The sequence below is a fragment of the Gambusia affinis genome, linkage group LG21, assembly GCF_019740435.1.
Source record: "Gambusia affinis linkage group LG21, SWU_Gaff_1.0, whole genome shotgun sequence".
Lineage (NCBI taxonomy): Eukaryota > Metazoa > Chordata > Actinopteri > Cyprinodontiformes > Poeciliidae > Gambusia > Gambusia affinis.
This window is the reverse complement of record NC_057888.1, coordinates 14,996,679-15,023,809: the sequence shown is the minus strand read 5'-3', so window position 1 is coordinate 15,023,809 and position 27,131 is coordinate 14,996,679. Positions and strand designations below refer to the sequence as shown.

Here is a 27,131-nt window from a genome sequence, read left to right as displayed (position 1 = left end):
ACCCAGTAATGTAATCAGTGACATCATAGAGCCATTTAAGCAGGAAATTCTACGCCGGCCTCTCAGCCAGTAGCTTCTATAACGGAACAAACATTGGTGAGTTAAAAAAAAACAACAAACGAATAATTTACCAGAAATGTGTCTTGATAAAAAAATAAACATTTCTATTCATCAAATGATCCAGAAGTGTTAGCTAAAACATATGCATAGATGTAAACTGCAACATAACGCTACCACAAACTAACCCGGGACAGTGAGTGAAGTAAAGTTGTTTAACAATGTTTAAGTTAAAACATCACGACCAACTATAGAAATATTAAATAAATCAAAAATAAGAATAAGAGACAAGTGGTAAACACAAACTGAACCACTTTGTCACATTCGTGGTGGGAATAAAACCTTAATTCCACGATAAACTGGCATTTAGTCCAGGGTTTAGCCAACCCGTTGCTAAATGGCAATAGAAAAACCTGAAATTTTCCCTGAAAGCCAAACAAAATAAAATCAATGTCTAAATCAGATGTTTAGAGAGTGGAGTTTATTGTTTACATCAATAGCCCTGACTGTGTTCTTTTTAAATATTCTCATTTGTTCATCATGCTTTTTGTTTTTGCACTGTGAAGCAATAGTACAACACATAAATCTGTGTATCTGAATTAGTGTGAGTCTGAGTTTGCTTCTTGTTATGTTTTTCCCCATTTTTTCAGTTAATGTTAAATCTTTATACATACTGCCTAAAACGAGCTACGCCTGAGTTTTTCATGTCTGAATCGGCCTATATACCAATGGAAGTGTCAATCATTCCTCACTAGTTCCATGAAAAGCCAAACTTTATTCAAATCAGCAAGAATATGATATTATTAAACGTTCCCTCAGAGGTACAAAAACCCAATTTAAGGTTTTTGTGACTTTGTATCCTGCAGGGTGGAAAATGTCTATTGAACAACAGTTTCGCTGTTCACGTTAACAATAGCCCGGGAAGGTTATTGGGGTGCCAGAGTATTATAACTTATGATGGCAAATTTGTTGGCACCAGGACCAGCCCCTGCAGCCGCCAATAAACAGTGAGCCAACTTTGCAATTTTCCGAGCACAGCACCTGCTGGATGCTAATCACCCAGAGTTTGTGTGTGTGCTTTATATATTGAATTACTGGCTTCCACGGGCGATAGATGTTTTGATGCATGCAAAGTCTCCAAAGTACAATTACTGCAGGGGTGAGTTTTTTTCCTTAGGCATTCAGGTAATCCTGTCTTACAAGGCAGCATTTCTCAAGGACAAAAAGGCCTATAATTGCTTGCTAATATACTGAACACTGTAATTATACATGATATAGCATGTGCTCGTGTTTGATATAATGAGCTAATATTATAGTTCTTCTATGTCAATAACTGGCAATACAATGAAGTTTTCAAAGTTGTTTAAATCTTGTCTGAGCAGTTTAATGCATCAGCTACACTATGGAACATGAACCTAGCTTAATCTGTTTTTGCCATCTCTGTTGCAAAAAATCCTTATTTAAAATAAATAAACAAACTGTGCTTACCCTGGCACAGTACCTAATAGAGCCCACCATGATCTAAACTCTGCATTGAGATATATCCAAGTAAAGAAAAATGCAATTACTTTCAGCTGTCACTAAAAGTTGTAAGACAAGCTGTCTTGCCCCAACTATTTAGTCATACAGCAATTATTTCAAAAAGGTCATTCTGTTTTCTGCCTTGCTTTAGGAAACAAATGTTGGTGTTCGCAAAGGTGGTGAAATCAGGCGGCAGCTCAGTGACTTCCATATCTGTCTGTTTCATTGAGAAAGAAAACGTGAGCACCAGCCAGCACATCTAATTTGCTCTTTGTTGGGGTTTCTGGTTGTTGAGGAGCCAAGCTCTGGTGACTCATCATCACTTAGGAGGGGAGATGCCAGACATAGAAGTGGTGTTTGTCAGCGAGAGTGAAAATTACTATCCGCAGGGCCCCTCACCAGCATATTTTATTTACAAACATCATCCTGTCTTGCTAGCTGCCTGTTTTCCAGTTGGGTTGCTGGCTAACAGAGTGGCTGGGTATTTGATCTGCAGACAAACCCTATTGTCCAACACTCGGTGTAACGTATGTGTATGTATAGTCCGTGTGTGGGTGTGTATGTAAGTTTTTGGAAAAGTGATCCCACTCAACTGCACATCCCTTGGATTGCAAGTCCATTATGCCTATTTCTAATAATTATACAGTATCTTCTGTTATAGTCTAATTGTACTTTGTCATAATTGGGGAAGTGATGCTTCACTACCTCATGTGGGCTTGACGAAGACCCACATGTTATGTGTGTTTCTTTTTTCCCCTAGATACTAATCACTAGAGGACCGTGTCTCGAAATCAATTTTCTGATGAGTATCACTTGCCCAGATACAGTACATAAAACTGTGATAAGTGGGGCATCACATTTTAACAAGTCTACCAGGACCTCTGTTTGTAAAGCAACATACTGAAAGTGACAAGTCTAGCTGTTTGCATTGCAGATTAATTAATGTGTTAGCTTCTTTTAAGAACTCATTATTTATAGCGTGGTCCTTTTTTTTTTTTTTTTTTTAAGAGTTGTGTTTTAGAGTTCCTGGACTTATGATGTACAATAAATGTTAGATTTTAACCTAAAGATATTTGTTTTTGTGCATGTTTTTATTAGCAATGCCGGTGCCAGACCAGCCAGCAGAACAGGAGAAGGGGGCGATGGTTGCCCCTGTTATGCCTGCCTCTAACGGCGACAGACCTGAGACGGAGACCACCTCATCCATCCTCGCGTCTGTCAAAGAACAGGTAATAACCCTCTCAAGTATATATCAAATGTATGTGTGCTGAAGTAGTTCCGGGTCTTGCTAATGTTTAAGTTTTCATGGATTGGGGACATTTTTTTTTTCTTTTGCTTTTTCTTGCCCTTGGTCATCTTCTCTCACCTCACAGCTTGTGAACAGCTTGCTAGGAGACAGGGCTAAAGGCTGTCAATGTTATTCTGAGAAACAGGCTGTGTGCAGGAAACCAGGGATTGATTGGTGCCAAGGGACTGGAAAGGTAATTGAAGGAAATGATGGAGATTATAGGGTGAGAGCTGTATTTAGTATAGACATAATTCAAATGGCTATTTAAATCAAGGCAGTTGCTTTACAGCAGGTGTTGGAAGGTGACTGTACTGCAAGAATAAAAAAAAAAAAAAACACAGGCTTGTTGCAAGAATAGTAGATGTAGCTTTTAGGCTTCATGTCATGCTGTGTTGAGCTGCAATAAAATGCAGTGAAAGACTAAACTATGTTTTGCAGCTCCAGTTTTATGCTGTTGTTACTCTGATGTGACATGTTGGGTCAATATGATGGAAGAAGACAGCGTTTTGATATAGATTGTAATGAGAAAGATGAGAATTTTCAGTGGAGATATCTAATCCGATTTAATCCTGGGATTGTAAGTCCTTACCTGAAAGGAATAGAACTTAACTTGGCATGAAGGTTGCAAAGTGTAGAATCTGCCTACTTTATGTTACAATTCACATGGGGAACAATATTTGCTTTTATTCAACCTGTCTTTACAGTTATGACTTCAAAGCGCACTGGTAGGTTAACTGATTTATTCCAGATAACATGCTTAGTCTTCAGGAAACAGACATTTTTGGGAAACTACCATTGCAAAATGTCACTGACTGAAACTGTAATGCTTGTTCTTTTTGGCCAAATAAATACCCACTTTAAACGGATTAGGATTTCATGCATGGCAGTGAAAATAGCGTTCAGATAATGGTTCAGAACAAAATGCTGCATCCTAGAAAAGAAAGACTGAGATTTAGCCAGCTATAGATTCAACTGTGTATCACATAAAATTATCTTCTGATTAAAAAAAAAAATAATAATAATAATAATTTTTTTAAGTTTTTTTTAGTATCAGACAGACAATATGAATGTGCTTGCAATGCTAACTGCTGTGTCATGGTTGCTTGTATATGTTCATGTGGCATATCTTTACCAGAGTGCTGCTGCACTGCAGCACCACTTGCCTGTAAAGTCTTTTTCTTTTTTCCATATTGATACCTTGTGGAGTGGCCAAAACTCCTGTTCAACCCAAACTCACTTATACCCCTGACAAAGTTTACATAACTAGATTACTCAGAAAAATACTGTTCCACGTTACATATACCTGTTATTGTGTGCAAAATACTCATATAATACTGTTATTAAATAGTGTTGCTTTAATCATTTGATGGTTTTTTCCAGCACTGTTCAAATGGAGGGTGCTCTATGTTGCTCACCAGTCATTCTGTAGCCAAGATGCCAGACATTTGCTCATTCAGGTTTAACTGTGCTGCCTTGAAATCTAATCCAGTCATATAGTAAATAAGTTAAAAAAGAAAGTACAGCCCATTTTATACATTATTGTAAAATAATTTTTTTTTCTTTCCTTTTTTTACCATTACTTTGCAGTTTATGCCAAAACAAGATTTTCACAAACTTATATTTTAGCTATGTCTTGATACATTAACTGTGCTGTGTGCTTTTGTACACAAAAGTGAGATGTACTGTGAAATTATATGGTGATATTTCATCTTACCCTGCTAGCTGATGGGGTCATTTCAAAATATTTTGTCTTTTTTGCACAATCATAGTAAAATAGAGGTTTTTGTGAAAACTATGCTATGTGCAATTGAAAAAATAAACCACCAGTCTCTGAAATCAACACCATCAGTTGCTCCAAAATGATGGGAACCATAATAAAATGTATGCTAATCCTAAATAAAATCATATGCTGTTTGTGATGTACCTAATTTTCCACAAACCTTTCCATCTGGCTTCATCTTCATCTCAGTGGAGTCTATGTTGTGTGGATTCGTGTAGGTATGCAAGTGCAAGTTCTTGCTGCTGTTGCAGAAGGATGATGTAAATGGGTGATAAAAGATAGTTTTTTTTCATAGAGCTCACAGAATCTCTAACACCGACTGCCCAGGAGTGCATGCCTGTTTGTATTGCTCCAGTAACCCAGCAGTCTTACTCCCACCATGGGACATCATCATGCCTGGCTGGCACCTCTCTCTGTGGTGTCTCTTTTCGTGTGCACACATCGGAGCAATATATGCATGTCTTAGAATTCATGGCTATCCACAATTTGTGCATGTCTTTGTGTTTCCATCAATTTAAATTTATATTGCAAACGGAAAACGGTTAAGAAAAAGAATGTGGTATGTTCTTGTTGACGTAGTACATGTCTAAGGCTGTCAAATTACCTCTAGAATTAGAAATAAATTGCAAAATAGAAGCTAAAAATATAAAAACATAAATCGGTAAATCAAAGTTTTTAAGAAAATATAATGACCGGTATTTTTTTTTTTTCTGTAGTTGGGAATAAATAATTTCTGTTCCAAAGTACCTTTAAGTCACAGCTTTTAGGACATAAAAATATGTATGTCATGTCCTGGGTTGTTTTTGTGGTTTGATGATTCTGTGTTTCTTAGTTTCTTTCTTTGATTATGTCAGTCTCCTTTCTGATTTTCTTTAGCTCAGTCCTTCTTGGTCTTTCTAGATACATTTGTTTCTTGTCTCTAGTTATTCCTTGTTACTCTAGTTTTATTATGTTCCTTATTTCTACTCCTTTTTTTAGTGTTAGATTTACTTCTTAGTCTCCTGCGTACTTTGGGTCCACCAAAGTACACATTGTGACAAAATAAGCTATACAAAATGAATTAAAAGAACTAAACAATATTTTGACAAAATGTTCACCACTGGTATCCATCAGTATTTATGGTGCAACACTGGAAAGTTTGTCTCTGGGACTGGTACAGGAAGTGGAAGTCAAATCCATGTAAAGACTAAGATTCACATGCAGTAGTGGAGGTCCTGCTGACAGCAACATTTCTTTGTATTCTGCTGCAGGTAAACTTAAAATATTAATTGAACCCCTGGCATCCCTCAATCAAAGTACAAAGAAGGCTGTGGTTGCACATAGAAATAGAATTTGCAGCTTCTAAGAAGTCTATATCAAGCCTGCAGCATGTCGAGTGTAGTTAAATGTATATATATGCTGCTGTGGTGCAAATTGAAGGCTACTTTATCTCAGTTAGGGACTTTGGTAAATTAGGATTTGCTTCACTTTACAATGTGCTTTACTGGCATATCTAATAATATCTGATTATTTCATAACTTTATCATATAATCCTTCAAACTGTTTTGCCTAGACTTGCAAATATCTGGTTAAGCTTAATTTAGTTTTTTCTCAAATGAGATTTAATCGATGATTATCTTCAACCAGCTTGGATAAGATGTTATGATGTGCCGTCTAGTAATAGCAGTTCTGTGCATTAGACGGATAACACTGATTTGGATTTTTTACCCTTTCGTGCGATGGGTATACTTCTTTGGGAGCTGGTTTTTGGGTTGTTCCTTGCAAACAAATGACTTGTTTTCCTGCAATCAACTCCACCAAGTTAATTAATATGACATAATTTGATCTGCCAAAACGTGACATACATTGACAATTAAGATGGCAAGTACTAGTTATTCTGTCTCATCACAAAGCAATGTTATGCTGAAAGAGAACACTCATTATTGCCTTGACGTCCACATAAACAATTTTGCATGTAATTCCTTCAATAGCAGACCTTAACATAGGTAGCTACTGATGCAAAGGACAGCAGCCAGATCCCAAAATTTCTTGGAATGATTGAAATGGCATGGGATTTTTTTCTTAAATACTGATATGTGTAAATTTGATATCAAAATGGGTATTTCGATGCACATATTTTTTGACTCCTTTCTTTTATTGCCACTACACCATGTCCCTGCCATTTTCTCTGACATTTAGTGTCTCAGTTTGAGTCCATCCACCTGGCCAGATTTACAATCAGTTTGCAGTGTGAATACATGGCACTGGAGTGTAGCATCACCATCGCAGACATTTGAAATTGTCATACGGCACGCAGTGATTGTGACGACTATTGCAATCCGATGTTATGTACAACTCTAAATATGAATGACACTAATGTGATCTGATGGAAAAAGAGAAAGCATAATATACTCCTTATGGTCTCTTACATGAGCAAAACAATTTTTGCTAGCGCTTTAGTAACAGACACCAGTGGAAATCTGGAACCAGATATTCAGATGTTTTTGAAACTCTCTTGTATTATGACCACCAATTAAATGAGTAATACTGGTTATCTCTTCACCGCAACGCTTGACCTTAAGTCAGTATTTTTTGGCAGAAAATTTACATTTTATTATCAAAATAGATGCATTAAAGCTTGAAAAACAGATATAGAGGAATTTTGACAGGGGCCAAGTTTGTGATTGCCAGACATCTTCCCCGTCTGCACGGCCAGTATCCATAAAAAGGAAGGAACAGTGATAAACTGGAGACAGGATCACTGCTCATAAATGCAAATTAAGAGAAAAAGCTGAGTCATGTAGTCCAACAGAAGAGTCTCTGATGTGGATGCTACAGTGACAAATACCTAAGCATTGTGCTGACCACATAAATCCTGATTAACAAAGTGATGTTTGGCAATGGCGTTGGTTTCCCGTACTAAAATGATGTGCTTATTGCATGTGCATTGTCCAATAGATATTAATTAAAAAGCATGCTGTATTTTTTTATGTTTTAGAATCGAATATCTATAAAACCTGGTCACTTAATCGAAAAAGATGTGCTCCACATTCGCAGAAGAACATCAGAAGGTTTTCTCCCCTTTATTCTTTTTCTTTTTATTAAGATTATTTAAGAGCTCTATTACTGCACCAAGTAAAGCCTTTTGAGTTTTTCTAGACGTTTTGCACCGTCTTGCATCATATCATAAGTTGCCTGAGGAGAGCTCCAGTAAAACCAATTTAGCTAGCGCTGTTAGGCTCTCAAATCTATGGGTTTTCTGGATGTTTTAATTTATTCTGATGGTACGTCCTGTTTTACCTCTGTAACAAGGTCTTGCAATGTAACCTTGTACATAACAAAGTTGTGTTTTCATATTTGGCCTTAATACTGAGATGCAATAAGTAACTTCCTAGTCAAATTGATGGTATTTATCTGTTTGAAAATGTCAGGTAATTTTTCCAAAGATAGCTATTCAGACAGGCATGCTTTGCATTCTTCATCTTATATTTTGCATTCAAGTTTTTGGATACTTTTCTAGTTAACTTTTTGTGTGTTTTGGTGTTAAGTACCAGTAGAAAGCTATTGACTATGCCCATGTATTAAATGAAAAATAAGTACTAAAGGCAGAATTGGATAGAACATTGTTGTTGTTTTTTTTTTTTTCTTTTTTGTGGGTGTGATTGTATTCTGGAAGTCTTGCATGGATGTTGAAAATATGATTTTGCATTCTCACAATTTGTATTTTCATAGTTAATTTTTTTTTTTGTAGTCAATATTCTGTTGAAGATTATTAGTGTTGTTAGTACTGCATATAACCAGTAGTCGTATGTTTGCGTTATTAAACAATGTCATTGGTTTCACATTTTATGAAGGTTATGTTTTGAGAAAGCAAAATATGGTTTGGTAAGGGTTTTTTTTTTTTTCTTTTAGGAAACAATTTGTAGCCTAAATCAAATTATACAATGGGAGGTGGTTGCTTTTGAATTTTTTCATTTTTTTTTTACTTGTGAAGTTAATTTAAAAAAAAACAAACAAACACTTGTTCTTCGTGTTAGTATTGAATTTCAAACTGGACTTTATAAAATGTAAGTATTCATATGCTTGAGCTTTCAAGGACTGCAGATGGAAGCAATTAGTGTGCTTGAAATAAGCAATGTTTTCTCAGAGCAGAGTGATAATGTTTTCTGCCCTTTAGAATGCTGTTTATTATCTAGAGTGCACTCCACTGGATGTTACAGTGTTGGTAAAAACTTAAAAGTTGCCCTCACAGAACTTGAATACTGCTGATGCTGCTTATTAAATGTACCCATTAGCAACATGTTAACTCTTTTTCAAGACTTTGTTTTGAAATTAATTTTATGAAATGGTACAAGTTCATAACTTAATCAGGCTCTCTCTGATAAAAAGAGATTTTGTATTTCAGTGAAACAACTTATATAAATTAAGATTAAATAGAAAATTATTACTTTCTCTAAAATCAATTAACATTTCTTTGATATTAGGGTGCTTTAACACACAGGCTGAATGTCTTTGGTGTTAAAAATGATCTGTTTTAAGGTCACATTGAAAGAAGAAAAATGACTCCAACTAAAGAATATGTTAAAAATATGAATATTTTTTGAATTATTGAATTAGCTTCACCATTTGAAAGTGTAGGTCTGTCACAACAATAGCATATAAAGCTTGCATTCGGCTTTCTAAATATTTTTTTTTTTTCTCTTTGAACTTCCGGCTTATGGTTTTAGTTTGAAACTATGTTTACTCCTTTTGATAATGTTTTGTCCTTTGTGTCCTACAGTATTTGAGGCTAACATTGCAAGGATGGGACTGAACCATTTTAGCTGGTGGGCAGATGTGCAATTTCTGTATATGTGAAACTAATTGATTGCACAAGTTCAGTATGTGCTCAGTGTGCTTTCAGTATAACTATATATGCCCTTGTGTTTGCTTGGTTCACTCTGAATGGATGTGTAAAATGATCTAAATCATGCTTGGCTAAACTTGGCTAAAATCTAAAGGAAGTGTTGATTGTTTGCTACACAGGAAATTGGTTCATTTCTAAGAGAAAATATATTCAGCAGGGACATAGGAACCACATGCCTTTTTTTTTTTCTTCCAGAGGAAAACAAGTTATAATACCTAAATCTAAACCGATGTCAGATGTCCAGTTTTTCAGCAGTTGCCTAGTCAGTTAAATGTTCATTGCAAAACAAGATTGTGTGTGATATACAGTTTTTCAGTCTGTGCTGGTAGTCTTTAATGATTCACTCAAATGCCAGGTGCGATTTTAACATTTGAGACACATCCTTGATGGTGACTTATGGCTTTTAGATGATGCTAAAAGCTTCCAAGGTGATTTCTAATGATTTTGTGCAGCTTTGAGTAGGAGGTATGTCACAGTACCAGGATTGCCTTATTCATTGAAAAAGCATTTGTGAGAGACCGGGGCACAAAAAGGATGGTATTAAGTTGCTTTCATTGTGGCTGTGAAGTAATGTGGCTGGGGAAAGATTATTCGCCCAAAGGCTGTTTTGCTCTTTGGCACAGTTATTGCATGTGTTGGTGTGTGTATCTCCTAGATGTTCTGCACTTTCTCATCTAGTCAACCTCTCTCAGCCGGCACCCCGACTTTACCGTCACAATCGTCATAGCTACCAGCTTGTAGGCGGTATCCTTTGCGACTTTTTGTCTCGTAAAGAGATAACAAGACTTATTCTAGACTTGATGAAACAAATAAATAGCTCTGAGTTAAGAAAAAAAAAAAGGATGGTAGCAAGTCACAAAGATAAAAGATGTTTTTGAAAGTGCCCAGAGGAGTACAATTAAAAAAAAAGAAAATTTTACAGTACAGATAGGACATTCGAAATGGTCGTTGAGTTGAACTTGTAACAAGGCACAAGAAACTCCTGGTAGACTAGAAAGCCAGTTGTTTAATTTATTAACATCAGTTAAACCTTATTAATTTACCAGTACTATGGTATTTTGGTGTCTTCATTCATAAAGATACATATTTATGACATACGCCATATTCTTTATTAGCGCAATATGTTGGTTGTCAGGTAGAAATCTTGTCATTTACATGTTTTCTTAACCTCAAATTAAATGTCTTTGTAAATAAAACTGTTTGTTGTTGTGATGTCGTTTTCCCACCTAAGATTATCTTTATTTTTAAGTGCTACTTGTTGCATACAGGTTTTCGTAGTAAACATTCTGTGAAGCTGAAAGTGTTTACTTAAGTGTACATAGATTCAGAAAAAAAAAAAAAAAAAAGAATGATTCTGGTCTCATATTGCAACTAATGTATGTTAACATGGCTCACAATAAAAGCCTAATTGAAAACAAGAATAATTCTGCATTCAGTCAAATTTGGTTAAGATTTACAAAATGCGCATTAACAGTTAAACTCATGTCGTCATCCTTTATATATTATATTTGTTTTATGCTTCTTGCACAAACGTTTTGAACATACATGAGGGAAATTATAGGACATCTGGAATATTTCTTTCCTACAATTTAATATTTTATCACTTGCATTAAGTGAACGTGTACCATGATATCATACTTGACATAAACACGATTTTCATCATTTATCCCTTGCACTGTTTATAAGATCTTTTTATAAAGAATTATTGTGCTGACATTCTTGACATGTAGAATAGCTTTTTTTTTCCTAGGCAAATGATATATGGCTTTGCACATGCTTTATGCAACATTAGATCTCCATATGCTGTTCTTGGAATTTCTGTTCAGTTACCTCCACAGTCGCACTGAGTATAATATGTCACCACACCACATTGCACAACCCAGCAGGATAGCTCAGCTAATAGCCTTGCAGGCACTCTAGCCTTTTCCCTTCCACATTCTAAATAGATAAATTATGATCACACTTCTCTGCAGTTCTCTGGCTGCTAGGGCTGACATATACACTGTTAAGACACTGGTTAATGAGGAATTGCCACTGAATTCAACTTGAAAATAAGGCAAGTCACTCAGTCTTTTTCTCTGTCCCATTCTTTTAGTCCTTCCTTTTTTCCTCTGGACCTGTACTGTGTCACTTGTCATCCATCCATTTTGTTGCTTCTCTCGTTGCATTGTGTGTGTGAGGAATAAATTAGTTTTTGGACTTGTAAATTAATCAATCACTGACACACGCACGCACCCACACTTAGCAGCCATCTGAAATATTCACAATATATTTTGTGTGCGTGTTGCTGTTATTTAAAACAAAGTAGCATGTTTTGTTTCTCCAGATTTTTAAAAATAATGTCTGTTATTGGGCGTGGCAGTGGGTTCGAATCCCAGACGTTGACCTTTGCCACCTGTCTTCTCCCCTCTCTCAGGACCCACTGTCCTGTCATCTACTGTGAAATGAAGGCCACTAGTGCCAAAAAAATCCTTTAAAAAATACAATGTTTTATTACTTTGTGCTTGAAGTAGAATCACTGCCCATGGGTTAAAGGCAGAACAATTTATTTGAATGGTAATATTTTCTGTATCTTTATAAAATGGTGATGAAGCTTTCCCTTATTACAATTTTAGATAAATTAACCAGAATTACTCTAAGAATGAATGTATCAACACGAATGCCCAGAGGACCACCATCATTGTATTTTCCATACCTCTACACTCTGTGAGCACTTAGTTTTCTGGTCTCTCCTTTTATATTTAAATAAGTGGTGAGATTTCTGTCAAGTGATGGAACAAAGAAAAACATTCCTTTGACCAAATCTGACAACCATAGTGAATCAAGCAATATAAGGAGCACATGGGAGGTGTAGACCTTTGTGATCGAAAGGCTTAGAGTGTTATCAAGTGTCCTGCAACTTTCAGATGTGTCCCTAGTCCAGCACATCTGAGTCAGATGGCTGAAATGACGCCCCAGTATGTAGTCAAGTTCTCCAGAGTCCTCTGAATGACCTCCTTATTTTATTCAGGCTTGTTGAAGCAGAGACACACCTAGAAGTTGCAGGACACTAGCCCCCCGAGGCCTGGGGTCGAAGACAGGTCAACCGGAAACTAGTCAGAACCCATGGCAACGCTTGCTCATCACTGTAAAGAAAATAATAAAACATTTCTCCTAGTGCAGCAATTCACCAGGACTGCTGCTGAATAGATTTGAATGTACCAGATGCTTGTATACACTGCATACAATAACTTATTTATCTAAATAAAGCATACACACTTCACAAATTGACATTTACAAGTGTATCTTGTCTGGAGCCCAGCTTCTGTTGCTCTTGTGGGGAGCAACTGTCCCTATGTGAAATGGATTAGTTACTCCTCTTACCCAGTCTTCTGTTCCTACCTAGATTTCTGAGTATCAGTCACTTACTAAATATTTCCAGAGTAGTGCATGCCATTCAGGGGTTTATACATCCATGATTGGTGCTATTTTTCCTTTTCATATTGAGTTCTTGTTGCATGAGACAGTCCTTAGCAATATTTGTTTCTACTTGTCCTTTCATAAACTTCACTGATAGCAAGAAGAGGGAGATGTGCAGTGAGATGAATGTTATGAAAGGTAGCCTTTAAGTCCCCTCTGTCTTTTCTGTGAACGATCAGCTTTTCTTTACAAGTCGTGTCATCATCCAGGAATTCTCTTAACCAAGGACTTGAATAATTTAGAGACAGAAGAGGATGAAACATCATTTGCTATACTTTTTTTCTTTTCTTTCCTACCAATTTGGAGTCGAAATGTCATATTGTCAGTGGGATATGCCCATGGTAGCAGCTCTACCCAGTCTGGCCTAAATATAACTGTCACAAGAGATGTTCTAAAAATGTACTTTCCTGTCTGTCTCTCTGCACTCTCTCCTTTATTTTTATCAGTCCTCTGATTATTTTATTTTTTTATTTTTATATTTTATTGTTTTTCTGCTTTCATTTTTTGATAAAATTTCTTTTTTGCCAATTTCTTTGTATCTTTTTTTCCGTCTATGTCCTTTCCTATTATCTTGTTTTCCATCTCTCATTCACTCCCCGGCCTCTAACCATAATTATTTGTATTCTCGTCCTACCACTGTCTTCTTTAACCTCTGTACCTTGTCAGTCTCTCATTTCTACCTCCCACTGAGCTGTTCTTCTCATTGCTGTTCTCTATCTGTCTTATGTCTCCATGGTACCACTGCTTCGGGGGCAGACAAAAACTTGCCTGTCATCTGTCACTTTTGTTGAATTTTTTATTTAACTTATCTTCATCACTTTTTCTTAGCCCCATGGTTTGGATTAAAATTGGTATGCTTTTTGTTTGTGTGTTAATGTTTACTGACATTAACACATCTTGTATTCCTAATTATTCCCAGTGGCTTTCAATTTTTATTTTTTTTTTTCCCCATACATATCATCTTCCTTCTCCTTTCATCTCTCTGTTATAATTTTGTGGCTTCCTTTGTTGCCATTCTCAGTTTTCTATTCTCTTCTTTCTCCTTCTGTGTTCTGTTTGCCTACCACAGTGCTTTTCTGTCATTTTACCCCCCTCTGTAGCTTTGCACTTTTCCCTTTAGATGCCATGACTTTTTCCAACTTTGCCCCTTCCCCTCTGCTGCAGTATGGGGTGTAAAGGCTAAAACAACCTTCCTGTCAAGACAGATTTATACCCTCACCTTTTGCAGCCCTCATCATTGTCTCTGTGCATCTGTAATTTGCCCCTGAAAGGTGAAGCATTTACCCCACACTAGTCTGCTCCGGCTCTTCTGGAGCTCTAGATTCTCTCTGGGTCTGTCAACCTAGCATTAAATATTTAGAACGCAGCCTGTAGATTACTCCAGGCATAGCAATAGATGTAAGATAGATAGACTGAGCAGATTTAAATAGCATAGAATTGTTATCCTTTAACACATTCACTGCTCTCATGTATGTACTTCCATTCTCATGCAAACAGAAGTGTTTAAATGTAACTGGAGGGACCAAATTGATGGATATATTCTTGATCCTAAAATAAACTGAGAGCTGTTTTTTCCCCTGTGGGTCTGTTGGGCTGCCCTGTAACACCTGAGGTCAATGTTAACACTGTTTGTCACTTCCTCACATGTGCTCAGATCTCAGCTCATTACTTTTCCTGCCACAACACTACTTCTGGTTCTTTATTTTTCCTCCTCGTTGTCACTCTCTTCTTCCTCTGACTATGTTTGCTCATACCTTTGGCCTTGTCATTCTCTTAACGAGCACACCAGACTGTTTTGATGTCTAGTTCCAGTCTCAAGCATTATACAAGGGTTCTGGTTAACGCGTGGTATGACTGACAGTCCTCCGACTCCAGAGAGTGCCCCTCAACTGTGAGAACTGAGTAGCCTCAATTTTAGATCTAAGCCAAGTGATTGACTAGGCAATTCATGCAGTTTTACATCTCTCTCTGAAACCATGTAAGAATGTCCTTGGTTCTCTGTTTGGACTAATGATTTGCTTTGAAATCCATGCTTATTTCATTAGTGGGTTTTTTATAAAAACAAATTTGCAGTACATTTTTTTCATTCTTACTTTTTATGATGTACAGAGGAACCATACATCTTCCAAATATGGTGTGTGCATTGGCATCCAGAAGTTAAGCTTTCTTCTCATCTGAACAGAACAGAGGAACATCATTGAATAGAGTTAACTTTAATGTTGCCTTACCTTTTTCTCTAAAATGATCCCTGTCATTTTATGGTTCAAGTCATCATTATAAATTTTGTGAAAATCTACCATTATCTACCATTATCCAGGTCTTGACATTTACACAAAAATAATTTGGGTGTAGACTCCATAAAGCTGAATAATCGTATATTCTTCTTCAGGCTACAATGTGCACAACCCACAGTGACATTTCAATAAACCTTTCAAAGACCTCCGTTCAGCTATCTTAACCTGGTCCATATATCATCTGCCTGGGTTTTTAAAGCAATAACCCTGTGAACCATTGCGGTCAACCCTCAAAATGAAGGAAAACATATTCTATTTGCTTTTGTTTATTTTTTTTCGGGGTTGGGGGGCTTCAATGTGTGTGAAGGAAAAATTTTATTGATTCATAAATGCTAGACTGCATTTATTGTTTCTAAAAAATTGGCTTTTTTCAAATAACACTGTGACAAAGGGACCATCACAAGCTTAGACGTAGTTTAAACACTGAAATTTGCACTGACATGGTAGCGCATACACACACACACCAAACAAAATGTATCTTTCAGTTCTAGCATAAATGGTTACAGTTCATCGTGGGCGCACACACATTATTCCTGCCTCAGTTCTCATATCCACCATACAGTAAATATATTACACAGCTTCTCCACTTTCTCTTTTTTCATCTAAAGATCAATATAAAGAAACACTCCTTGATGTTGAACTATACCATTGGCATTGCATTTTAGCTGAGTCATAGTGGAGCCCCATCAAACACACTTTAGAAAAGGAAATAATTGACAAAAATATACACTACACTAAATTTGGGCACTTCAGCTTACATAGATTGTGTTTTCAGTAACATTTTTGCCTGTTGTAGTGAATGGGCGTATTACCAAGTTTTTATTTTCCTCTTGTTTTGGTTGTTCTTGCACAGTGATATGTATAGTACTGAAATATTACATTTGCTTTTGAGCTTTATGTGGTGTGTTACAGACATTACCAGGAAAAAGGAAGTAAATAATACAAAGGCTGTTGAATCATGGAGTGCACTTACCGACTGCATTTTTAGCTTTGCTTTTGTTTCATAACTACATTCTACTATATAAGTCATTTCTTTTTAACATGACTGTACATACATGTATTTTTCTTGTCTGGAGAAATATACAGTACTTTTTTTGTGCTCATACTGGCCTGTCTCAATTCTGAGGTTTTATTCCTCTGCCAACATCAAGTAGGATTACTTCTCTTTTGTCCCTCCCTTCCACATTTTAATTTAGAGAGGATTTATGAGATATATCCCCTTTCCTCATAAGTGGAACAGTTCTCAAAAACTAAAGTACACAAAGACTGCTAAAAAAAATCCAAACATACAGTGGTTTGGCTTTACCATCCCAGTAAAGGTTTTTAGTTGATCAATTGTGCAAGTAACATATTTTCCTCCTTCTTTTGACAACTCTGATTCATAAATTTATGACAACTAACATTCAGTTCACATGTCCATTGTAACAGAGCAAATTTAGTAGCTCAGATGTTGCACATCTTTGCTTGATCTTCTTGGCAAAATTGATGTAAAACTAGGTCTAGTACGGATAATGATTGTTTTGGTAGTTTTTCTACCAAAACAATGGTGTGCAGTCAGTACCAGAAATCAATATTTGGTGGAATAACTGAGGTTTTCAATAGGGTTTAGTGCAGTGGTCTTTTAATTTTTTCCAGAGCTGTATTTTCCCAACTGTATTATTATTATTATTATTAGTGGCTTTCTTTTAAGCATTAAAATAAATTCCAGAAATCAGCTTGCAAATCTACAGAAGAGAATATTTGTCTTTTGGTGCATGATGGTAGTTTAGTTAGCAAAGAAAATGATTCTTGATCTCTTCTTGTACTTCTTTGACCAGGGCTCATAAAGACAACATTCTGTTCCTTGTGCTGTTATTTAATACAGTACATGTTCAAGCAGAAAATCATTTCAAGTTTTGCATCCTTTTAAATAGTTAAATATTAAATTTCTTTTAGTATTTTCTGTGTTAGTGCATTTGTTATGGATGTGTTCTGCCCACTCTACAAGAATAGAAGTACTCAGCAGTCTATCTCTGCAAAAAGTGCTGAGTAGGAACGGTGTCAGATAGCAAATCTTTGGGACAAACTGCATCTCAAGCTGATTTCGTACTAGTTCATCCTTCATCCCTAAGCTGTTTTAAAAACTGTTTTAATCTTTCCATTTTCTCCCTTCTCTGTCAAATCTGTTTGACAATGAATGTTGGATATATGAATATGGACAGAATTATTATTCTACTGTCCTGTTGTTTGCTACTGTGCCTTGGTACATTTATCAAATTGATTATCTATCCTCAGCTTGACACAAAGACAGAAGTGATGCTATTTTGTGCATCAAAGAAATAACAGTGACCCATCAGCCCGCCCCCAATAATTCCTGACAGGAGATTGCACATCTTTTTCAGTGATTGACAGGCTTACAAAGCCATTCTTTTCTCACATGTACCCACATGTTGTGAACATGTACATATTCACAATTATGGTTTTAAAAAAAAAGAAGCCTCTCAAATTTTAAGCTTTATGCCTAATAGGAAAAAAAATCTAAAACATATCAGGAATTTGAAATCCATAGAAGTAGTTAATTGCAAAGAACGTTCAGTAATCTTAGACTACTTTCAGAACTGTTCTGTGTGTTTTTATGGGAAGTATATTTTTCTAATTATTAGAAGTGTATTAGTATAGGCCTTCCACATTTTTATGTGTTGTAACAAACTATGTAATCTTCAGCTATTGCATGAATGACAACTCAGTCATACAGACTTCAGACTGCTACTAAATTTATATAAGCGCTACTCAAATGTAGTAGCAACATGTTACTTTGTCTAGCTAATCTTATTCTGCCCATGTAGATGCTATTGTTGAAGATCTACTAACCTTGATGTACCTTGGTATAGCAGGCTATTTGGCCTAGTATTCTTATTTAATTCTGCTAATAATTATTTCAGTACTATTTGGCACCAGAACTTTGTGTCTTTAAAGTTTGTATTGAATTTAATTGACAGTGTGTAGAGTGCTGAACGTTCAGATAGAGAGGGTCAGTCAATTATTATGAGTCAAAAGACAAATACAAGATGGTGACAGCATGGCAAATATTTAAGTTCTCTATCTTTATGCATGTACATGTTACACCCTTGATCATGAGACTAATTTGTAATTGTCATATGGTTGTAAGACGCAAATGACATGACTTAAAAAAATAAATCTGAATCCAGTAGAAGTGAGATGGGGGAAATCGAGTGAACGGAGCTCACTGAGACTTTAGACTAGGTAACATGACTCAGTTCTTTGTGTTTCATGGCCAGGATGAAAACCACACCGCTACAGAAGTATTTTTTTATTTTTTATTTTTAATTACCTTGGTGACCTCAGTACCAGAGATCAGAATGCTCAAAGCCCAAAGTTATCAGCTTAGGCTTCGACAACAGAAGACTTGCTGGTGGGATTCAGGAGGTCTTTGAAGTTCTCTGCACACCACTTCCTGGGTGGAGGTCAGCAGCACAACACCTCACCATAAACCGTATTGGTGGTACCACACCCGTTTTTACCTCAGCTATCACCCAAACCAAATTAATCTTAGAAGATTAATACAGCAAGATTTTATTTTATTTTTTTTTACTTTTTGCCATTTTCTGCCAGCAATATGGGCTTTTTTTTCTATCAGGCAAACTTTTCAAAGTTCTCCAACTATATTTTTTAGATTTAATTATTTAAATGAATGATAGCTTAGATCAAATCCCATCGAGGAAAAAAAAACCCAACATTTGTTGTTTATGTAGACGCATTTGTTTTTCATTTGTGTTGAGTGGTTTCAGTCAGAAATTAATACCATGAAAAAGTCATGTTGCTTTCAACTTTAGCTGCATCCGCTCAAGGTGTATTTTTGGCTTCTGGTTCATGTCGGGCTTCTTTCTGTTTTACTTTCTTGCATCTGATCTGTATACATAACCCCCCTGCTGTCATCCACTGCAGTTTTTCCTCCCCTTTATTTTCCTCTGTTTTTAATCATTCTGCCTCTGTCATCTTCTATCACTCCTCCCGCCACTTCCCTCTAGCCTTCATTTGTCTCAGAGGGGGGCCGGGTGCCATGTTTCCACCTAATGATGCATTGCCAAAAGGGGGAAGAATTTGACAGTAGCAACATCCACACACAGTCTGTACTGGTGCTGGAGTTATTGATAGGAAGGGATATACAATATCTGGATTTCTACAGTAATTTTAACTATTGTGGGTGAATGCAAGAAAAAACAAAACAAAAAAAAAAACCAGAGAAAACCTGATCTTGTATTCATCAACAAACAGTGTAAATGCGTTTCCCTGGACAAAACTTCTGTAGAGCTAACGTTGATGACTTTCTTGTTGTTCCTCGTTGGTAAAGCAATACAAGGAAACATCTAGCAATGTTTTATGTGGTTCATTGAACTTGATAAAGATGGAAACACATGAACTGATTTCATAACATTATTAAAGCAGTGAGTATTTGCTAATGTTGTGGCCATCAATCTTTTTCTTCTGTATATCTATTGTTGCGTAAATTAATGTGGTCTTAGGAACACAATATTTTTTCTTCTGCCGTCTTTTGCCTCCTCTTCTCAGTTTTTTATCACTTTCTCTCTATCTAATGAGATGACATGGCTACAGTGTTCTTCTGCCCTGTGACAGCTTCTCTGTTGCCAATTAGAGGTGGAGGTCAGCCACTTAGAGATAACATCTCTGTTTATGTGCACAACCCACAAATGAGAATATCTGCTCAAATGCTAAAGATGTGCTGAATTTTTTTATTTTATTTTATCATTCAAAGCAATTTATGACAGTGTTGGAATGCATGTGTATCTATCTAATTGCTAGAAAATAAATAAAAACGGTATTTTAATGCTTAAAAGAAAAGATTTCGACATGCTGAAAATCAATTATTAAGCCTACATAAAAGCTCCAGCCATTTTAATTAAATCTATTTCTTTTAAATTTATTTCATAAATACCGTATTTTTCCAAATAACAAATCAGCCACATCAGCTGGTTGTCTTACACACTTGATGTCAACAGTTCACTGTGTGCCTCAAGTGTGTCAGGTAGTCATTAATCTAAGGGAATGTGGAGGCATCCATCTGTTTATTATGGAATTTTCTGACATTACAAATTAGTTTGAATTGTTTTAAATGTCCTTGAGAAATTTAAGAACATGATCCTCACAAACTGCCTACTTTGCCCAGTTGATGTTTGGTTTATTGAAGCAGGTGAATGATTGCATCTCCGAATAGAAGCAAACTACAGGGGATCCTGAAAGGTACTGATTAGCCTTCTCTTATGGGCCAACAGGAGTCTTTACATGACTTGTAATGATATGTAATGTTAGGGCAACAAAGTCAGTTTCTCTTTTTTGGCAAAAATCGGAAATTAAAAATTGTTCTTTTTGCCTGGTGTAGTATTATCCATATCATTATCTGATGTGGACAATACTACCGTTGTTTTGTTCTTTGAAATGAATTTATATCGAGTTTGATTTGAAGTAAAGTTTTGTGATTTATTTAGTACCAATAAACAAAGAAGAAAATGATTACACTTTGAAAATTTAGTGGGAAAACTGTAATATATTCAGGTTTCATTTTCATGGACATTGCGAGATGTTACCTAAGATCATTTGCTTTAACCTATTTTTTCTTTAGCCTGGAAAATGGATTTAACATTATTTGTGATCAGTTTGTTGAAAGGGTGTGAAGAGCAAGAGCTATTCACAAGTAGACAACGTTTAAAACAACTTGGGAAATAACTGTGTAATGCTCAGAGAAATGACGTTACTCTGACATTACTGTGAGCATTACTTTGCACAGTAATGTTCTGTTATTTCTTACCACTATGAGTTACTAAAAGATCTCTTATTTCTTCATTGGTTCTCATTTTGTTAAGTTGTGAGAAGGTGAAAGAGAGAATAAAATGTTTATCTCTGTGATTACCTTAGCAAAAAATTTAAAAGTGTTTCCACGAGGGAGCAGAGCGAACAGTGTTTCTTCAGAATGGTTCTGTAGCAAACTTGTCTGCAGGTGTGTGATGCGGATGCTGCATGGTTTGTTACAACCTGTTGAGACAGTGGCATCACTGTCAAAGTTTCTAGTTCAAAGAAGCTCATTAAAAACGCCACACATGTTGTAAATAGGATTCACTTGTAAAATATTTTAAGATGAATCAAAAACCTTTAACTTTACAACTTATTAAAAAAAATATGTGCATCTGTGCAATTATAAATAGAACAGTTTATTTAGATTCAAGACAATTTATGTCTTGTCTAACTCATTATACTATAAAATGTGTACATCAGTCTAGAATCATTTTACCCTATTGTATAAGTTGGAGAATTAGCTTATAAAATACTTGTTAAAAAAATTATAAATCAAGGTTTTACTTATTGTGTTTTCCCTCAATACAGAACACAAATCGGGAAATCAGTTTAATTTGTTTCAGTGTAATATTTAATAAACACGTACTTGGTCAGGATGAATGATACAAAATCAAATTACTTGGAGAAATTATTCCCAGTCAGCATTTTATGAACTAAAAACTTTGACTGTTCTGAACTGTCTTTGGAATCTAATTAAACTGTATTTAATTGGAACATAATCTGAAAAAGGCGACTAGACTGTACTAAAATAAATTTTATTAATCTGCACTGAATTTAGATTATATTCTGTATAACTGCATTTTGAACTGAATTTGTTTTTCTAAAGTACCTTAAGATGACATTTGTCATAATTTGGAATAACATAAAATCCTCTAGTGAACTAATTTCCACCTTGACAAGCACTGCATCTAATATTCAGCATGCACAAAAATGATGTCGGCATCTATATATTCTTGAATGGATCGCAGTTGCTGAGGCAGAGATAACCAGTCAAAACAGAGCTTATGGGAGATTAAACCCTGATGCAAATGGCTTTTGTTTACACAATAATGAATGCTTATCACTGACTTCTACATTTGAATAAAACAACACTACGTTCTGATATAACAATCAGCTTAACTTCACGTCATCCTGTTTTCAAACTTTAGTTAGATTTAGGCGTGGAGTAGTCAAAGCTATGCTGAAAGTAATACTCTAGTTTGGTAAAGCTATTTGACTATAAGCACCTAAAGAATCTATTATTCTATTTATCTTTATTTAGCTTTATCTCTTCTTGCATGTACCAGTATGTTCTTGTAGACAATACATGTTCAATTAATTGTATGAATGGATTTCGGATTAAGAAGCCGGCAGACAGATTAAGCATTTTAATTATCTTAGAATTTATCCTGAGGGTTTGTGTGTAATTTATTTATTTATTTATTTATTTTTTATTACACTTTAGTTTATGGTTAGTGACTTGGATACTGTATCTGGCATGCACACATCAGTTACGCTTAGATGCACACTGGGTTTTTCCCACACCTGCATACACACTCATATAAACTTGAGCAATTTGAAATCCAATTTGAAAAATAAATTAAAAATATTTTTACTCTTAAACCCACAGTGACTTGCTTCAATTTGGACATGGTGCTTTTACATTTTTCTTTGTGGACATATCTGAATGAGGCTCCAAAAAGGCTGGCAGCAGTTTCAATTTACTTGCACCAACTAATCTATCAAAACAAGTGCTTGTGAGTTGTGGAAGAAGCGAGACCTTTGGGGTTGCTTTGGAGTCGTCTGACACGTTATGTTGTGGAGATGGGAGAACACACCCAGAAAAGGTTGACACGGAAGCTACTAACTGGATTTTAAATCCATCTTCCATGGAAGATTTTTTTTTTGCATCCATGCTTGTTCTTTTGTAGAATCAGTTTGTCACATTTATGCATTTGCCACATTTCATATCAGAGATGATGCACTGGGGAAAAAACGGGAGTGAGTGTCCTGTTCAGGGGCTTTGCACAAGCAAGTCTTGAAAAAGAGTGTTAACGTATTCAGCTTTTTTTTTTTTTTTTTGTGCGTCTGGTCTGAGGAAGTCAAATTCCAGCCCCAACAGAGAGCTATCCAGTTGGAACATTTAAATTCAGATATTGTTGCAATAATGTGTTTTTTGCTTAAAAAGTGCTTAAACATTTTAATGTTTACCTCATGGAAAATCCCACTAAACAGGAGTTGGAAGAAATCTGCAGAAAAGAAGCAAAAAAGGGGCTCAAGGGCTTTGCACTAGCAAGTCTTGAAAAAGAGCGTTAACATATTCAGCGTTTTTTTTTTTGGCAAGAACTGTGCGTCTGGTCTGGAAGTCAAATTTGTCTTAAAAAATGTCTTAAAAAGCTGCCATCACCTCCCTTAGTTGAAATATTAATTTGTCTCTAAAATATATATTCTTCCTCCCTAAAGCCCCTCAATCCTGTCTGTGATCTTTATTTTGACATACTTGAAGCAGCTAAATTAGGCATTTTAATTTAGTCAAGTTTTAAATAATCATAACAAGAATCTGATATCAAAATGACCCAAAATGATTAACAAGAAATTAGGAGCGCTTTCTGACTGCATGCTTAAGATGCATGTCAAAATAGGTTGTAGATGATGAGACTTTTTAGCCCCTAGTCTGTCAGTCTGATTTATTTATTTTTTTACTATTATTTCTACAGTATACCCTGTACTAACAGGGGATTTAAACAAACCTTTTCTACTAGCGCTTCTCTGCAGCCACAGAAAAAGTTATTTTAGCAATTAAGTTGCATAAAGTTTACTTTATGTATTCTTTATAGATGCACAGTTTTTGTGTTCTGGGGTAAAAGTGAGTGTGCACCAATTGTTGTTCACACACATGCCTGCGTGCGCACGCACACACACACAAATCAACACTCTAAGAGGCGCAGGGAGCTGCATTGGCATTTAAGCAGTGACATTTTCGAAATGACATTTTGTCTGTTGCTAAACCCACACTCACTGAGCATGAACCCAATCCTTCTGTCTTATAAATTTATAAAAGCTAGCTTCAACTTTAGCATTGCATGTGTGTTGTTGCACATCATGAAGCTACATAAACTCCTGTAGCTGAGAAGAGAGGGCTGTCCAGTTGGAACATTTAAATTGAGATATTGTTGCAATATTATGTTTTTTTGCTTAAAAAGTGCTTAAACCTGTTAATGTTTACCTCATGGAAAATCCCACTAAACAGGAGTTGAAAAAATATGCAGAAAAGATTCAAAAAAAGGCCTGTAGCAACATAGAACAGTTTAATTATGTCTTTCTTGATTATTTTTCTGAGCTTTAATCCAACTAAGAATGACATTTGCCATTGTCCATGTTTTCTAAGTTGGAATTCATTCCATTTCCCCCCGCACCCCCTATTTTTTATTGTCAGCTTTAATGGATTACAAAGCTGTTTGTTTTTCATTGGTCCTTAGTTGGGGAAGTTCATGGTCTCTCTCAGCTGCAGAACATCAGTGTAATCTCTCACCTGTTTAATCACTTCTCTTCAAGCCTCCAGTTTTCAGTCACTGCTTGCTGTCGTGGTTTTATTTCTCCTGTGGCTTCCTTGCTTCTGTTGTTCACCATAATTCCTGACTCCTCCTGGGCTGCTTTCTGTGATTTCAGTTTGCAATTTATTGCCCTTTATTTCTTTAATCACCTCAAAGTTATTCTTTTTCCATTCTGTCTTAGGTTCCTCTACTAATGACCTTGTTGGCAAAGGTGGTGAGATAAGATTAATGTTGATCCTATATAGAAGGGGCGCCCAAAGTCGGTGCTATAGAGGGCCGGCATGCTGCACATTTTAGTTCTCTCCCTTGTGGTACCAACAACCTTTTCAGCATGTCAGTGTTCTTCTTAGGCCTTCTAGCGAGCCATCATTTGATCCAGGTGTGTTAAAGCAGGGAGAGAACTAAAACATGCAGGATGCCGGCCCTTGAGGACCGACTTTGGGCACTCCTGCTATATAGGAACAAATAAGAGCATTTCACTGTAAAATGGCAACCTGAGGTGATAGCTGTCTTATAGGATAGTACAGTATGTGACAGGCCTAAAAGTGTAGCTACTAAAGCAAATTTCTCAGCTCTATAAACATGTTGCAATATTGTTGCAGGAAAGTTGCTCAAGAATCACTTATTTTAATCTCTAATGACTTAAAAACTGTAAAGTGTCAAGTTAGAACAGTGGACCTCTATCTTTTCCTCTTGCTCTTAAATCTGTTAAATCTGCAGTGGAAATGAAAATCATCATAATAATTTTGTTATGACATTTAAAAACAAAGACAAAGTATCAAAAGTGTGAATAAAATGACTTACCATTTATTATTGGCCAATATGGGAGCAACAGAAAACTGCTTCCTTTTACATGTTTTTTTTAATGTATTTATTCATTTATATTTTTTTTTTATCTGAGCTCATTAGAGCTAATAAGTCAGTCCATTGTTTGTGCTAGTCCATTCTCTGTCTCTTATTGTTTTGTATTGGTTCTCTAACCTAAAAAAGACTAAATCATAATTAATATATATACATGATTGTTGCATCAACCCTGCAAAATTCAAATCATTAAAATCTGAACTATTTAACTGCCTAAAATTCATACTGAACTGCGGAACGATAACAAACAGACATGTTATCTTCATTGCGCAATGTGACCAAAGAAACGGCTGTATTCAGACAAAACAGTGAGAAAAGAAAGAAATTGCAGACTAAAAGAGAGTTGATTTCATTTTGCCCAGAGAACCCTTAAATTATTTAACGTGGGAGAGATCTGTCAGGGTACTGCTGTGTTTGTGTGTTGAATATTTATAATGCATATAAAACTGTTATAGGCCAGGTGTTGACGATCATATATCTCAAGTCTGGATAATGTTTTTTATTTATTTATTTATTTTTTTTATTATTTTTATGGCGCTCTGGAATTCAAGATGCTTATTCTAGACATGACTTGTTTACCTATAATAAACCTTAAAAGAGATAGTGCAAGGTATATGTAAAATACAGAAGTCAGGTAAACTATGACTTTAAAGCCCTTTTAAAAGATCTTGGCTGTCAAAGCAAAAGGGCCGTTCATCACTGCTACAGGTATGAGTTTGTCTCTAGTGTGTAGCAGCATGTTGTGAGAAAGGAGAACTGATCAGATGCATAACTGATGCAGAATAAATCAAGCTTGCGTTGTGCATTGGTATGATTATTTTCATAATTTCATAATTTCTGGGCATTAATCCAATATTAATTTTGAGCTTTTAAAACTGTATCTTGATTCTTATACTAAGACCTTATACTGTGCAATAAAATGAGTTGGAAATGTCTTTAACTTGTTGCAACACATATTTGTGTCCTACTTTCAACCTTAAGGTTTTGACTTGAGGAGAAGTTGATGTCCTTGGACATAATCCTTCTCCTTTAATGTCCCACCTACTTTGACAGGACAATCTTCTCTGGGTTGAAATCCTCTCTGATATATCCACATATAACTCTTGTTACAGTCAGTGATGTATCATGAAATAATTCTGCTGAAGTTGCCATGCTGGAAAAAATTTCAAACGCATAATTAAAAGTGAATAACATTTATTGTCATGATAAGTACATGTGACCTCAGTGGTACTATATTATATACAACTTAAATATTTTTTTTATTATTCTTTAAGTTGTCAGGGTAAATTAGGAATATAGGTTATTTTGTATTTTTTTTTTTTTTGCTAAGGTAAAACCTGTGCTCTCAACCTTGAAAACAGCTGTACTCATGCTTTATGAAGAAATTCATCACCAAATACAAAATATCTTACGCAGTGTTCATGCTATTGCCTTTGATAGCATGCACACTGATATAAATCTGGAGTTTTTATCTGTTCCCCAAGCCCGATCTCTCTTAATGGACTCATTTGATCAAATATGTACTGTTTGCCAGTTTTGTGGCTCACATACTGTAGAGCATGTAAAGCGAGCAGTGGAGGGAATG

General features: G+C 35.8%; 1 protein-coding gene across 11 annotated transcripts in view; it reads left to right on the top strand.

Annotated features, from left to right (window-relative positions):
* The window catches only part of ctnnd2a (catenin (cadherin-associated protein), delta 2a), a 219,618-nt gene that overhangs the window by 30,409 nt on the left and 162,078 nt on the right, over nucleotides 1-27,131 (top strand). For 8 of the 11 annotated variants that reach the window (XM_044104676.1, XM_044104678.1, XM_044104679.1 and 5 more), the window contains exon 2: nucleotides 2,677-2,807. In XM_044104676.1, coding sequence (XP_043960611.1) covers nucleotides 2,679-2,807 — 129 coding nt within the window. In that variant the 5' untranslated portion in view covers nucleotides 2,677-2,678. Of the gene's footprint in view, nucleotides 1-48; nucleotides 97-1,729; nucleotides 1,818-2,676; nucleotides 2,808-27,131 lie in introns of those variants that run through there. The other 3 variants (XM_044104673.1, XM_044104674.1, XM_044104675.1) reach the window with 2 other exon arrangements.